The sequence below is a fragment of the Macaca fascicularis genome, chromosome 8 (assembly GCF_037993035.2).
Source record: "Macaca fascicularis isolate 582-1 chromosome 8, T2T-MFA8v1.1".
Lineage (NCBI taxonomy): Eukaryota > Metazoa > Chordata > Mammalia > Primates > Cercopithecidae > Macaca > Macaca fascicularis.
This window is the reverse complement of record NC_088382.1, coordinates 89,431,788-89,447,358: the sequence shown is the minus strand read 5'-3', so window position 1 is coordinate 89,447,358 and position 15,571 is coordinate 89,431,788. Positions and strand designations below refer to the sequence as shown.

The window sequence follows — 15,571 nt, the reverse complement described above, 5'->3', positions numbered from 1 at the left end:
TTTGACATTTTCTAGATATTAGAAGTGAAATGATGAATTATAGTGAAACAATTTCTTTTATTTCCTAAGTACTGTACTTCATGGTTGGATAGGGGAAAGCTGTTGTCAAGTTTGTCTGGGTTACTTGCTTCTCTCCTTCCTAAACAATACTGAAAGCTCCTTCAGTATTTGTTACCATGTTATGAGCTCGGAAGTCTTGGCACTGACTAAGATGATATAGTAGAATTACAAAAGAAAGAAGCTATGATACAATCTGGTTTAAGTGGGGAATTAAACAAGGTTCAGTAGAGGTCCTCTTCAGTGACTTGCCATGTTAACCCTCTCAGTTCCTTCCATTGTCCTGCTGTCTGATGGCTCCTAAAGGCTGAGTTGCTTGAGAGGAAAAGGCTCTTCCCTAGTATCGCCACATACTTTCCTTCTCATTGGTTGTGTTGCCAATGGCATTTCCACACCTGTTTAGCAATTTGCATTTGAAAATTTAACTATCTAATTTAATTAAATGCTACACTGATGGAGAATTGTGAGGGTCGAGAGAAACCTTTGGAAATACGTGAGAAAGTGAACTATTTAGTAGATATTGGGTGAATAAACTATAAAAGCTATGGAAAAGTTGTAAAAAGTCTATATCCAGGTTATTTTGCAAATGGCTTTAGTCCCTGCCCTATTTTAAAGAAATTAAAACTGCAAATCATAGCTAATGTGACATGAGTGTGAATAATGGCAAGAAAAGAAACCCCCATAGAACTCCCATTAACTGATCAATTTTTTGAAAAGATATTGGGCCCAACTACATCAAAAGATTGGTCAATAAGTTTACATTTAAATATTTGACATTAAAATTATATGTTTAGTGAGTAGAGGTATTGTTGTTAAAATGGTTATACCTATGTTAACTGATTTTTCAAAACTAACTGTCTCACTGCAATTCCTGACTGGGTCATTTGGAGCTCCTGCTACTCAGGGTTCCTAAAAGGGTCAGGTGGTGAATTTCCTGCAGGATGCTGCGTAGTGCATTAGGGGAGAAAGGGACACATCAGGAGAGGAAGAAAGTGTCTTAAATCATTCCTGTATGGCAAGAACAAGTGTCTTTCCTCCCTCTCTTTCCTTTCTCTCTGCTTCCTCTCTTCCCCTCTCCTCCCCTTCTCCGTTTCTCCCTCTTTCTACTTCTCATATCACTCTAAGAATAAGAACATTTTTAACTTCACCAGTGTATCAGTCATAATCCACTGACTAGTCTTTTGGGTCCTGGATGTGACATCAATAGATCAGCTAATGCAGGTCTTTGTGGCACACGCATCCCTTCTCCCACAGCCTTCTCCGCATTTGATTCTTTTCTATGTAATAGCCTGGAGTGTTAAGATGAGGTGCTATAAAAACAGGAAACTGAAATAAAAAATGAGTGTAACATTCTTCTTTGGAGGAAGAAAGAACACTTATGCAACAAAGACAAAAAATACTAACATACAATTTATGATGACATCACAAACCATATTTAAGAAACATTTAGCACAGTAGTTCTCAACCATGGCTAACTATTAGAGCCTACTAGTGAGCCTTTAAAATAATACAAGGTCCTTGGCCCAATTCCAGACAATTAAATCAGAATCCCTAAAGAGCTGTCCAGTAGATTCTGAAGTGCAGCCAGGGCTGCTTTTGCTTTAGGCTTTCAGTTTGAGCTAAAGGCTTTGAGCTAACATGGCTGGGGCTCTGAGGAGTTTATGGGAATTTGTCTGTCAGTGACATTGAAGATACCATTATGGGCATCATGGTGAAAATATGCTTGAATGCTCAATTCTCTTAATTGAAGGGAAAAGGGACTGAGTGCTGAATGGTAGGCAGATTGTGGAAAAGCTTGCACAAAGTTGTATCATGTCTCTTGCTTCATTGATAGGGCCAGTGAGGGCTATCAAAAGGGTGGGCGCATGGTGTGAATTTACCTTGATGTGAATTTGCTTTTACTGATATTATTCAGTGTCTTTGCATTTACTGTCTATATTGGACCATACTACATGTTGTCTTATTCTCTAATTGTTGGTGCTATATTATTTATTGTTGAATTATTTATTGTCTGTGTTGGGAAAGACATGGTTGGTAAATACCTTTGATATTACAAAGGTTCCTAAGCATATAGTAGGGACTCAGGACATATTCATTGAATGATTAACTCATTAATAGGTATCATTTCAGAAGTAGTCATTTTTTTTTCTCTTTTTGTTTTAGAGACAGGGTCTTGTTCTCTTTCTCAGGTTGAAGTGCAGTGGGACGATATTAGCTCACTGCCGTCTCGAACTCTTTGGCCCAAGCGATCCTTTCACCTCAGCCTCTGGAGTAGCTAGGACTACAGGCATGTGTCACCACTGCTGGCTAATTTTTAAATTTTTGTTTGATGAGGTATTGTTATATTTCCCAGGCTGGTCTTGAACTCCTGGCCTCAAGCAATTCTCTTGCCTTGGCCTCCCAAAGTGCTGGGATTACAGGTGTAAGCCACCATGCCCAGCATAATTATCTTTTGATATGGTAGATTTCAGAACAGCTTATGTTACATTGGCAGTTTCATGCCTTTTGGCTTTACTGTTATTACTGACCCTCTTTTAAATTTCTAGTTTCATAGGAATAACTTCATTCAAACAAAATGCTAAATATTGCTTATAATATAAAACTTTGTCTTATTTTAGGAAAAAGCAAAGTAGTTTTAGTATACACAAACACATTCACAATATGTAAACAACAATTTTGTACTAAATCCACCTATGTGATATACATCAAATAAAAGTAAATTTGGTATTTCCTCTTTACTGAGGAGATAAAAGATCTTGACTGACACTGGCCAAAGATCCTATTAGATTTGAAAAACACCTCATTAGGTATGAAATACCAGAAAAAAATGTGGTCCTAGAAATTATCTTGGCTGCATTATTTGATATGGGATAGAATGCTGACAGCTGAGATTTAAATCAGAATAGGCTACAAACCACTAGTTCGCAAATCTGGCTGCATATTGGAATCATACGGAGAGTTTTCAAAATGCATGGAAGCTGGGTCCCATCCTTGGAGATTCTGCGGGTTGATGTCAGGAATTTTAAGCACTCTTTGGGTTGATTATTTGCAGGAAAAGTGGTCTGCAGGTGTGCATGTATGTATGTATGGGGGAGGGCACTAAATTTGGGTGGGAGTGGAAAGACTGAGAAAACGAGCTGAGCATGGCTGGGCTGTGTAAAGAGAAAAACACACAGAGAAGAAAAAAATGGCCTATTAAAAGCTAGCACTTCTGGAAATACTAGATAAAATATGGAAATTTTATGAACTATTTTACAATTGAAATCAAGAAGGATATGCCCTGTCTGGGCACTGTGGCTCACACCTGTAATCCCAGTACTTTGGGAGGCCAAGGCGGGTGGATAACTTAAGGTCAGGAGTTTGAGACCAGCTTGGCCAACACGGCAAAACCCTGTCTCTACTAAAAATACAAAAATTAGCTGGGCGAGGTGCTATACGCCTGTAATCTCAGCTACTTGGGAGGCTGAGGCATGAGAATTACTTGAACCCAGGAGGCAAAGATTGCAATGAGCTGAGATCGTGCCACTGCACTCCAGCCTGGGTGACGGAGAGAGACTCTGTCTCAAAAAAACAAACAAACAAAAAAAGGAGGCTATGCCCTGTGTTTGGGTATGTGCAATTTGAAAAATAAAAATGCTCTGGGACTTCCAGTGATAAAAATCTTGCATTGAGGCCTAATTGAGAATGCTGCAATGAGATCAGCAGGTACCGTTCCTAGCAACATCACTTAATTTTTTTAGGGCCTAGGATGTGAGATGAAGGTTGAGTCACAGTGATCTCAAAGAGATCACACAGTGGCCCTCTGCTGTCCATGTTACGAGCACTGGTCAAGCAGGAACATCCTTAGTTCTCTAGAGAAGTGCAAAATGCGGGCAGATGGCAGAAGACTGACTGGTTTATGGTCATGGGAGTAAACTTCAGCAAATGGAACTTTGCTCTCCTGTATCTGAGTAAAACATATGTTCCTATACCACCATAAATCACCTGGAGAGAGCCAAATTCTGTTGCCTCTTCCAAATTGTGACTTGACTCATTTGGGTGAAAAGCAATGACATTGTTCTGAGAGTATAAAAATACCAGCTTATAAATAAAAATTTAATCCAAACTTTCATGTTTTGGATCAGGCATCAGATAACTATTCCAGCTCTTGCCCAAGTCAGCAGTCCTCGTCCATGTACCTCTGAGAACCTCAGTGTCTTACTGCCGCATCAGAGCCCACACACCCTTCCCCAGCAATGCTTTCAAAAATTCCTCAAGAGCACAAATGAAGACTCCATGCAATTGTATCCTTAAAAGGTTTCATGCCTGATTTCCTTTGTTTCTAGCTGGGTATTTGCAGTCAGAGACTGAGAATGAAAACAGAATCATCAGAACCCTAGGATAAGGTTGTTTGAACCTTAGATGAGATGGGACATCTCTAATAGAAGACATGAAACTCTGAGAAATAGTCAGAAAACAGGAGGCTCATCTGACTAAACTCTTAGGGCTCTGATGACAGGCACACTCCTGTTTTGCTCTGCATCTCCAATGCTTATCACACAAAGGCACTCGCTACTGGCGGGAAGCATGACTGACTGCTCAGAAAAGGATTGAGGCATCTTTCTCAAACATCCTGTTTCTCAATGCTTAATCCAATTTCTGGAAATGGACACAACTAAACTACTCATAGCTATACTGTATATTTTCAAAGGAAAGGTGTTTTGAGGGGATAGGTGGGAAACAGCATAGAGAGTACAAAAGTGAAAGAGAGCGTTTTTCAGAGCAACTCCAGCACAGCTCCTCCTGACTCATGGGAATGAGTATACATTTAGGTTGTTGAGGAGAAGGGCACCAGGATACCAGAACTGGATGAAACATCCCCTATGAGCCAATCTTTGCTATGGTCCCATGTGATGCTGTTATACCCAATGGCTTACCAGTGTTCATAAATACCCTGGCCTTTCCTGGCAAATATATTTTTCTAATTTAATATTTTAATTAAATATATCTATTTAAAGCCATATAAATATAAATATTAAATTTAATATAAATATTAAATCAAATGTTATTTATATCAATATAATATACTGACATTAATATTTCTGACGTCACATTTTTCTTATAGATTGCCTCGTGAGGCTTCTATAGAAGTCTTACACATTTCAAAAGCATGAATCAGCCTCCCTAAATCCACTCATCATGGGAAAAATTGAAAAAATTCCAGCCTTAATGTTGGATTCCCACTCCTCTACCATGTTGCACCCCCTGCTAAGTCATTGCTGCACTGTGAGACCCTGCCCATGGGAGTTAGTTGTCCTCACACCTGCAACAAATTTTGACTTAGTCTCTGGTGCCCAGGCATATGGAAGTTCACCCAGCTGTGTTGCATATGAATATATCCATCTGCTCAGGACTCTGCTGAGATTACCTTTTCCTGCAGACGTTCAATAATAGCAGCTAGATTAGCCTCACGGTTTTCCTTAATTTGTTCCATTTTGAGGATCAGCTTTTCCTCCGCCATCTTGCTGAAGTTGTTGTTCTCCTCCAAAGCCTTCTGAAGGACTTCTCGCTCGTGTTCCCTCTTCTCTGCCAATTGTTTCAGCACCTGGGCCTCCTGAGACTGGGGAAGAAAAACATAGCCATCTTATAATTATCCAAACACAAACCTAGCAGAATAATAGCCCACCAATTGGAGGGAGCGTTCTTTTCCGATGAATAGTATTTCCAGCCTTGAGCACTATTGTCAAGTCTGTACTCATCTGCAGGGCTTAGAGTTTTCTATAGAATGTGGCTAGTTGGGAAATGCGGTTAGCTGAATTTTCAGCTGTGAATATATTTCAGACTGTCTTAGAAGAAGCAGCATTGAATCCTCATTGAGGAGTTACAAATTTTTTTTTAAAAAGAAGTTGTTGCTAAGCATTTATGCAACAGAAATTCATTTATAATGAATTACTGGATGGCAATATCCCATTAAAGCCTGAGGAAAATGGTTGAGGACTGAGGCAAGTTCTAATCTTCCTGATCCATTGTTTTTTAATCAACTGTAGGCTAGGCCTTACAATGAGCTTTTCAACTTTCATCAATCAAATCATCAAATTCACTTTCTCCTTTTATTTCACACTCCCTTTCCCCCACCCCCATCCCCCATACACCAAAGTCTCTTTGGAGATCTGAGAACAGTGCAAACTTAGTGTTCACTTAGCCACAGAGAGCAGAAAGTCTTTGTTTTGACCCTCTCTTGAAACCCTGTGGTTGCTCAGTGATTTAGATCCAGATGTACACCCTGCCCCGCACTTTGAGCACTGTAATTTTCTTCCAGCGTCAGGAGGCTGTATGGCTCTGTACAGTGGATGGTAATCACTGGAGCACTTGATAACAATGCAGGTGGCTGGCATCTACCTCCAGAGATTCTGATTCCAAGGTTCTTCCGTGAGGCCCAGTGATAAGCATCACTAATGATTCAAACGCAGGTAGTCCAGTCTACCTTTTTTAAGTCCTACTGGCATGGGCTTTGATGTCAGGTCTGTGTTCAAGTCTTACCTCTGTTTGTGACCCAGGATGTGTTATGTAACTTCTTTCCATATTCTTTTTATTCTCCCCATTATGCAGCTAAGAAAAGTCCTACCCAATACTGACCTATCCAGGTTTAAGACTAAATTATTACACACTCATGGCTCCTGGATAATTTCTTAGGATCAGCTGATACCCTGAGGCAATCCTTCACAAGAGTAATTATAAATGGGAATATCTAAACAATGGTTGATCAAAAAATATTCCTAAGTGCCCTGTTAAATACTGATTACCATTGAAAGCATTAATGGGAAAACATTTTAGTTGATGGTAGTGGTTGTGGGCATTTACTGGAAAGGTCTTGTTGTATAAACAATATGGGGCCTGGAGAAAGGAGAAACTTCTCTTCAAATAAAATTCTACAGAAATGGTAAGGTCGGACAGCCTTACATTTCTTTATTGATGTGTTTATTCTGAAGTTGATCAGGAATAGGTCTGTGGCTCACTGGAGATTAGACAGAAAATCCTGGAAACCAGCCCTGCCTCTTGCTTTAACCCCATAATGGTTCCAGGACAGTTTATTATTTATTTGTTTTTGTTTTTATTTTATTTTATTTTATTTTATTTTATTTTATTTTATTTTTTTTTTTGAGACGGAGTCTCGCTCTGTCACCCAGGCTGGAGTGCAGTGGCCGGATCTCAGCTCACTGCAAGCTCCGCCTCCCGGGTTCACGCCATTCTCCTGCCTCAGCCTCCCGAGTAGCTGGGACTACAGGCGCCCGCCACCTCGCCCGGCTAAGTTTTTGTATTTTTAGTAGAGACGGGGTTTCACTGTGTTAGCCAGGATGGTCTCGATCTCCTGACCTCGTGATCCGCCCGTCTCGACCTCCCAAAGTGCTGGGATTACAGGCTTGAGCCACCGCGCCCGGCCTTGTTTTTATTTTAGATAGAGTCTTGCTCTCTCACCCAGGCAGGAGTGCAGTGGCGTGATCTCTGATCACTGTAACCTCTGTCTCCCAGGTTCAAGCGATTCTCATGTCTCAGCTTCCTGAGTAGCTGGGATTACAGGTGTGTGCTACCATGTCCTGCTAATTTTTGTATTTTTAGTAGAGACGGGGTTTCATCATGTTGCCCAGGCTAGTCTTGAACTCCTGGCTCAAGTGATCTGCCTGCCTTGGCTTCCCAAAGTGCTGGGATTATAGGTGTGAGCCACTGTGCTTGGCAGGTTTCAGGACATTTTTAGTGGAACCAACACTTTCTTACCTTGTATTAGTTTCAGGAAAACTAATACAAAAATAATAAGAAAAGTATAACATAAATTGAGTTCAAACTCCAGTGGAGCCTTTCTGGAAGAAGTATGAATAAAATATTTTCTAGCTGGTTCACTCTCCTGCCTCTAGGTGGGACTGTCAGTAAAGCATCCTACTTAGACTTTGCTTATTTGCTGTTATCAGGACTACCAAATTGTTACAGGGAGAGAGGTGTGTGTGTAAATCGCGCAGTGGTGCGGTCTCGGCTCACTGCAAGCTCCGCCTCCTGGGTTCACGCCATTCTCCTGGCTCAGCCTCCCTAGTAGCTGAGACCACAGGCGCCCGCCACTAGGCCCGGCTGATTTTTTGAATTTTTAGTAGAGACCGGGTTTCACCGTGTTAGCCAGGATGGTCTCGATCTCCTGACCTCGTGATCCACCCGCATTAACCTCCCAAAGTGCTGGGATTAGAGGCGTGAGCCACCGCGCCGGGCGCAATGTAACATTTCTACTCAGTGGTTTAACAATTCCTTCCTGCTCCTCATAGATCAGTGTTTCCATTACTGCCCTAGATAGGATCCACCTGGATTTTTAATGGCCACTTTTTAAAAGTAGCCTTTCCACAGAAACTCCTGTGGCACAGTGACATGAGCCCTAACCTGGTATTCAGAAAGCCTGGGTTTGTATTCTGCTTTGCTGACCCTGGCGCTTTGAGATAGACTTCATGGCCAGGGGCCATGCGCCTGCTGCTCTTCAGACAGGATCAGCTTACAGAGAGTTACTGCGCATTATTATCAAGAGGCCACTGCAACTGCCAAATGTTTCATTTTCAGATGCTCCAATTAACTTTGGCACTTTGTTCAGTTGTGTTTTAACTTAATGTTTACATTTGCGTTCTTAATTTTCCTTTGTGAAAGAACCAAAGTCAAGAGGAAACAGCATGGAAATAAGATTCAGACGGGAAGGCTTTGAAATTACAAGGTAATACAGCAACACATACTTTTCCATATTTCTTGCCTTGGTGGGACACATTTGATCTGCATGAACAAACTCCTGCAGTTCCCATTATGAATAATGGAGAATTCCCATTATAACCAATGCCTACTGCATTTACTGGAGTGCAACATTTGGCTCAGTTTGAAATGCCTCAATTTAATGGGGTTAGTACTTTTGTAGCTATTGGGGCTAAATGAGATTACACAGCATAGGTGTCAAGTGCATTTCTTTAGCACAATTAATGGGGTGAAACAGAAACAGAAGGCACTACAGAGTGTGGTCACGTGAGTTTGCTGCTAACTCACAGAGACCTGCCAAACTGGGCCAAGCTGTGCTTCAGGGCTGCTCACTTCTGTGGTGCCTTTTCTTACACTCTGGAAGGGAATGTTATATCCACTTTTATCTCGACTCACACATTTGCAGGACCTAATCATTGTCTGTGTTTCAAATATTTAAAGCTTAAGTCCACACACACAAAAATACAGGATGTGAAGTCAATTATGGTGGAAAGCATTCTATCCTGAGGAAATACTTATAACTTCCTATGTTAGTCTCTATTCATAAGCACTGAATTTTGTTAAAATTTAGAGACAGGGTCTTGCTTTGTTGGAGTGCAGTGGTGTGATCTTAGTTTAGTATAGCCTCAAATTCCTGGGCTCAAGAGATTCTCTTGCGTCAGCCTCCCGGGTAGCTGGGACTACAGGCGTGTACCACGACACCTGTCCGGCAGCCAATTTTTGAACAAAATATTCAGTGGAGCTAATAACCATGGGGACATCTACCTCAGTTCCTAAGGTCTCTGCTACCCCATCGGGGCAGAAAGGCATAACCTCCCTTCCTTTTTCACAGTGTAGCATCCAGATAGATATTGCTGCCCATGACTCCTCTAACTCATTTCTTAGGTAGAACTTGATTCTCACATGAACATAATTTAATCTTCTAGTCAGATCCTCAAGGAAGAAAATTGGTTCTGATTCCAATGAGCAAATAGGCAGTTTAATCAATGAGAAAATAAGCAGTTAGTCCAGAAAACTGCACTAAAACATGACATGAAATGAGTGAGGCTGTAGAATAAAAAACATGAGATATACAAAAGTGGCAGCATTTTCCTTCATTTTTGGCAAAGAAGTAAAGTTCTCACTACATGTTCAAATAGGTATTCTTACTTTATATCTTGACTGTGCAGACAGTGCAGATTAGCAGAAAGGAATTGGGATTGCATGGACTTATGACAGGGAGGGTGGTGAAGTGAGAGAATCACTAAAAGTTGTTAAAAATAAATTGTCCAAGGAAAAAGTATCTGGCCTTGGAGGAACACTTCTAAATAACCTGTACCTAACATAGAAGGTCACTAAAATATTAAAATGGAAAATTAGGGCAAGACAATGATCAGCTGATATAATGCAAATGTCAGGGCAAAATATAGAACTGAGATGTTCAACGTGACATTCCGGGAGACTAAGGAACCTTCTCGATCTTGCTATTATGGGAACTGAGGCACATTACTGGTGAGCACCTTTCCTAGGCATAAACCTCCTCACACTGAACTCAATCATTGAAATAATTACATGAGAGGTACATGAAGGGAAAAACAATGAGACAGGGAAGGAGACTTATTGTACATTTAGGAGCACTTTAATATTTTGCAAAGAGGTTAATTACCAATTTTTATATTACTGAGTATAAAACTTTTTTATATTACTGAGTATAAAACTGTACAAATGGAGTGGAAGATAAATTTGAGTAACTGGTACATAAAACTCATTTTATGTACACAGATGAGACTTAAGACTACATTTTAGATAGCACTAATTTTCCATTTATTTCTGAAGTAAACATATTTATTTTCTTGTCACTTTTCATTATTTGGGGGATACATTACTTGCTATCCAGGACCGTTGATCAGACACTGAATCTCCTAGTACCAAAAATGCCTTTACACAAGTAGGTTAGGTGGTGTGTCTGTAATTATTGACTTTACTGCTAACAATGAAAAACCATTATGACCCATCTAAAGTCACAAATAATGTCCTGTTGAAATATGACAATTGAATATAATTATGTAAAACCAAAGAGTATAATATTCACTTTGTGTTGAAGAGCCCGAAGCATAACAGGAAATTTAAAATGATTAAAACCCAAAGACCTTTAGAATGAGCCCTTCTGCTAAAGTGTGTAATGGGTTTACTGTGGTTAGCTCCTAGGAAAAGAAACGTGGGGGTGCTCTTCTTCACCAAGAAGGTAGCACACAGGAAGACTCTGTGGCCCACGTGCCATATTCTGTAAGGAGCAGAATGTTTCCTGAATGTCAAGCTGTGAATAATCCAGTACTTTGTTTCATAATCCATTGCTATACAAACCACCCCCTCTTTCCCTGGATTCCATTTTAATTGCCATCTACAATGTGAGATACCAACAAATGGAAAAGGTAAGTCTATCATGTTTGGTGACTAATGATCCACTTTTATGCCATTTTATTAAGAATAAGCAACACATCTTCCTTTCAGAGGCTTAGTGACTTTGAAGCTGATTATGCCAGTAATGAGAGCATGCTAATGAAATCTCGCTGGACTGGTTCGAGTAGGGTGCTTTTTAATTTAATCTCTTTTAGGGTGAGATTTTATCAATGTCATTAAGATCCTTTCGTTTTCACAATATTAATTTTTTCAAGACACTTTTAATTGGCCTGACCTATTTGTATATCTATTACCTATCAAACTTTCTTTTCTTCTACGCAATTTGATAAAGAATATTTTATAATATTTAAAAATATTGTCTGGGCACTCTGGCTCATGCCTGTAATCCCAGCACTTCAGAAGTCTGAGGTGGGTGGATTACCTGAGGTCAGGAGTTCGAGACCAGTCTGGCCAATATGACAAAACCTTGTCTCTACTAAAAATATAAAAATTAGCCGGGTGTGGTGGTGGATGCCTATAATCCCAGCTATTTGGGAGACTGAGGCAGGAGAATTGCTTGAACCTGGGAGGTGGAGGTTGCAATTAGCTACGGTGGCACCACTGTGCTCCAGCCTGAGCAACAGAGCTAGATTCTGTCTCAAAAAAAAAAAAAAAAAAAAAAAAAAAGGAATGTATTGTATGGTAGCATTTCAGTCTCTGTTAATGAGAAACTTCTTTTCTTTATAAAGTCATTAGTTTGCTAGGTAATCTCTGTGAGGTCAGAAACTGGATGCATCTTCACATAGTAATTGTTAACCCTTTTACCATGCCGGTTATATGTCTTTATGTAGAGTAACCTTCCAATTCTCACACTAACTACATGACATAAGTTCTATTACTAGTCTCATTTTACAGATTGATGAAAGAAGACATAGGGAGATTAAGTCACTTGCTTGAGGTCACACAGCTTGTAAGTGGTGGAACCAGGATTTGAACACAGATATTCTCTTAACCACAGGTTCTTAAAGACAATGTTTTAAAGATGCTCTTAAACACTGTGCCCTGCTAAGGATGCCCATGTAATTGATTGTCCAAACTGGAACACTTATGAGAATAAAAGAGAAATAATTAATAATGGTATCAAAACAACAAGAGTTAGCTGGAGTTGTCCTGGGCCAACTGGGATGTATAGTTAGGTTAGCTCTGCTGCCTCTTGCCAAATACATGTTGGTTGAATGAATGAATAAATGATAAATGGATGGTTAAAGTGTTCATGTCATTTCACCCTTGTGGGTCAGTTGCATTATGGAAACTTTGATTTCAGGAGATGAGCTTCAAGCTGCCCAGATGAGATTGATACAGACTCACAGAAGTGATTATCACCGACTACCAGCGATAACCAAAGAATGGAGAAAAAGCAGGGAAAGGGCTTATTCTTTTTATGATAAGCTTCTTCTACTAGCTAATCACTGGAGCATTAATTCTGCCTCAAAGAAGCCTGAGGGAGTATCCTCCAACCTAGTAACCAGATGGTCAGTGCTGCAGTAATGTCAACAGATGGAGTGGGGAGGTGAGGAAATTGCCAAAACATTGAACACAAAGTGAATCTGAGCCCAAGTAGAGACGCCTCTGTGGCACCCTTCCAGCTATAAATCCAGAAAGCCCCCCAAACACAGCCTAGGTCATTAGTTCCCTGAAGGGATCCCTGAAGTCCCAGGAAGAGGCCTTCAAGGCATTAAGGGTAGGGGGAGGGAGGAGAACTCATAAGGTTTTTTATGTTTAAAACGCCCTAACAGAAATCACACTTCACATCTATATCCATGTCTATCTGTATATTTACTTTGAGTTAGAATTATGTCAATTCAGTGCAAAACTTTTTATCTTTTAATCAGAAATAATTAGCAATTACAGATTCCTTTGATTATAATCATGGTAAGATAATTTATTAATACTTGTTTAAAAGTAATATGTTCGCTAGGTAGAATCTTCAGAAACCTGTAACTTATAGGAAAGGAAATAGGTCCAGGGCAATGGAATGTTGCTAACCTGTGGGCCAGGTGGAACGTGTATGTATTTTTGGAAAGTCTGTAGTGACTCCTTACTGCTTATATAATGGAATTTGCGCACTCACCTGGCATTCATAGCCCTCCCTAATCTCACCTCACTACTCTCAAACTCCCTAGCCAAATCCACTAGTCCAAACCACTGGTCTACCCACTTCTCTGAAACACACACTTTCTGCATTCTTGCCTCTGTGGATCCTTAGTTCTGGAATCACTGTCTTAATCTAGAACGTTTTCATGTTTTCTCTATTTATCTAATACTATTTATTTTTCTAGTCATCTCCCCCTTTTAAAAAACAGATACTTCTTTAAAAAGATGCTGCGACTCACATAAAGTAGTGAAATCGTTTTATTATCCTTAATAATCTCCCATTTCATGCGAAGTCAAAGTCCTTAATTGCTACCTCTGACTTCAGTTGCTACCACTCTCCCCCTGCTGTCTCAGCTTCAGCCACGCTGGCCTGTGTGCTATTTCTCAAACGCACCTTGTACATTGCTATCTCAGGGCCTTCGTACCTGCTACTCTCATTACTTTGAATGTTCAGGTCCCAGAGAAGAGCTGCCTGCCTTACTCCCTTGCTACCTTTGTGCTTCTTTTCAAATGTTCTCTTACTCAAGAGGTTTTTTCTGACTATCCAATAATTATATTATTATATATAGTAATAATTATATATTATAGCTTCTTTCACCCCCACACCCCCAGTTCTTTTTGTCCTGCTAATTTTGTGTCATCTAATATGCTGCGTATGTATTTATTAGCTCTTTCTCCCCCACTCGAATGTAAGGTTGATGAGTATCCCCTGTGCCTAGAACGGGGCCTACCAAATAGTAAGTGCTTGATAAATATTTGTTGACTGAGTGATTTTGCCCAGACTAGGAATTCCTTAGTACTGTTTCAGATGTCATTTGGAAACTTAGTGCCTATAATTGTTTTAGGATGGGAGGATGGAATAAAAAATCAAAACAAGCTATATATTGCCACTTTCACATTTGGCCCTGTAAGTTATTATTTATTTATTCACTTAAAAACATTTGTAGTAACTCAGGCAATGGCTAACAGGAGTTGAATAAGAAAGAAAAATATTTTTTGTAGTACTAACTATTGCCAAGCACTATTAAACAAAAGACAAGTTCTATCTTCATGGAGTTTATAATCTAGTGGGAGACATAGGGTTAAACAAATACGTATGCATATAAATACTAATATGCCAATAAATACTAATTACTTACTAATTGTGCTAGGTGCTACAAAGGAAAACCTGGTTACCATGAAAGAGAGTAAGAGATGAAACCCAGGTTCAGAGAAGTCCCCTCCCCACAGTGAGGAACTGAAATAGAAATAGAGTAGGTAGCTGAAAAAGAGGGCGTGAGATTTAGAAGATCCTATTACTTACAGTGCATCCTAAACTTCACACTTGCATTAGCTCTGACGATGTAAAGATTAAAGCCATAGAATGGAAATGTATTTTGAACTTTCCGAGTTCCCATATCAATGTAATTTTTAAAGAATACATATATATGTAAAAGTAAAGTTGAATCTGAATAATTATCTGGTATTGATTTTAAAAACTTAGGCCTAAAGTTTCCCCATTATTCCCTAGATGTTTTCTGTTTTAATATCTGTATCTGCTACTGGCTGCCTTTGGCTACTAGACACTGGGAATATATCTAACATGAACTGAAAAGAGTTGTAAATGTAAAATACACACTGGGTTTCAAATACTTAGTATGATAAAAGAATGTGAAACAGCTCATTAATACTTCTATATTGATTATATGCATATTGAAATAATGTTTTGAATATATTGGGTGAAGAATATTTTATTAAAATTCATTTCACATTTATTTTAAAAATGTGGCTTGCAGAAAATTTAAAAATACACATATGGCTTACATTATATTTCTTTCTTTCCTTTTTTTTTGAGATGCAGTCTTGCTCTGTCATCCAGGCTGGAGTGCAATGGCACCATCTCTGCTCACTGCAACCTCCACCTCCTGGGTTCAAGCAATTCTTCTGCCTCAGCCTCCCCAGTAGCTGGGATTACAGGTCCCCGCCACCATGCTCAGTGAATTTTTGTATTTTTAGTACAGGTGGGGTTTCGCCATTTTGGCCAGGTTGGTCTTGAACTCCTGACCTCAGATGATCCACCTGCCTCAGCGTCCCAAAGTGCTGGGATTATAGCCATGAGCCACCACACCCGGCCTGGCTCACATTATATTCCTTGGACAGTACTGTTTCACAGAGCTGCCTAGATTGATAGTTTTCATTCCATCTATAAGAAAATAACTGTAGCAGGGCAACAGAAGAGTGTTGCAAATTG

The 15,571-nt window shown here is 39.8% G+C and overlaps 1 protein-coding gene across 1 annotated transcript in view; it reads right to left on the bottom strand.

Annotated features, from left to right (window-relative positions):
* Window positions 1–15,571, bottom strand: part of STMN2 (stathmin 2) — a 55,819-nt gene that overhangs the window by 5,583 nt on the left and 34,665 nt on the right. The window contains exon 4 of the mRNA XM_045398420.2: window positions 5,465–5,656. Within this exon, the coding sequence (XP_045254355.1) occupies window positions 5,465–5,656 (192 nt within the window). The remainder of the gene's footprint in view (window positions 1–5,464; window positions 5,657–15,571) is intronic.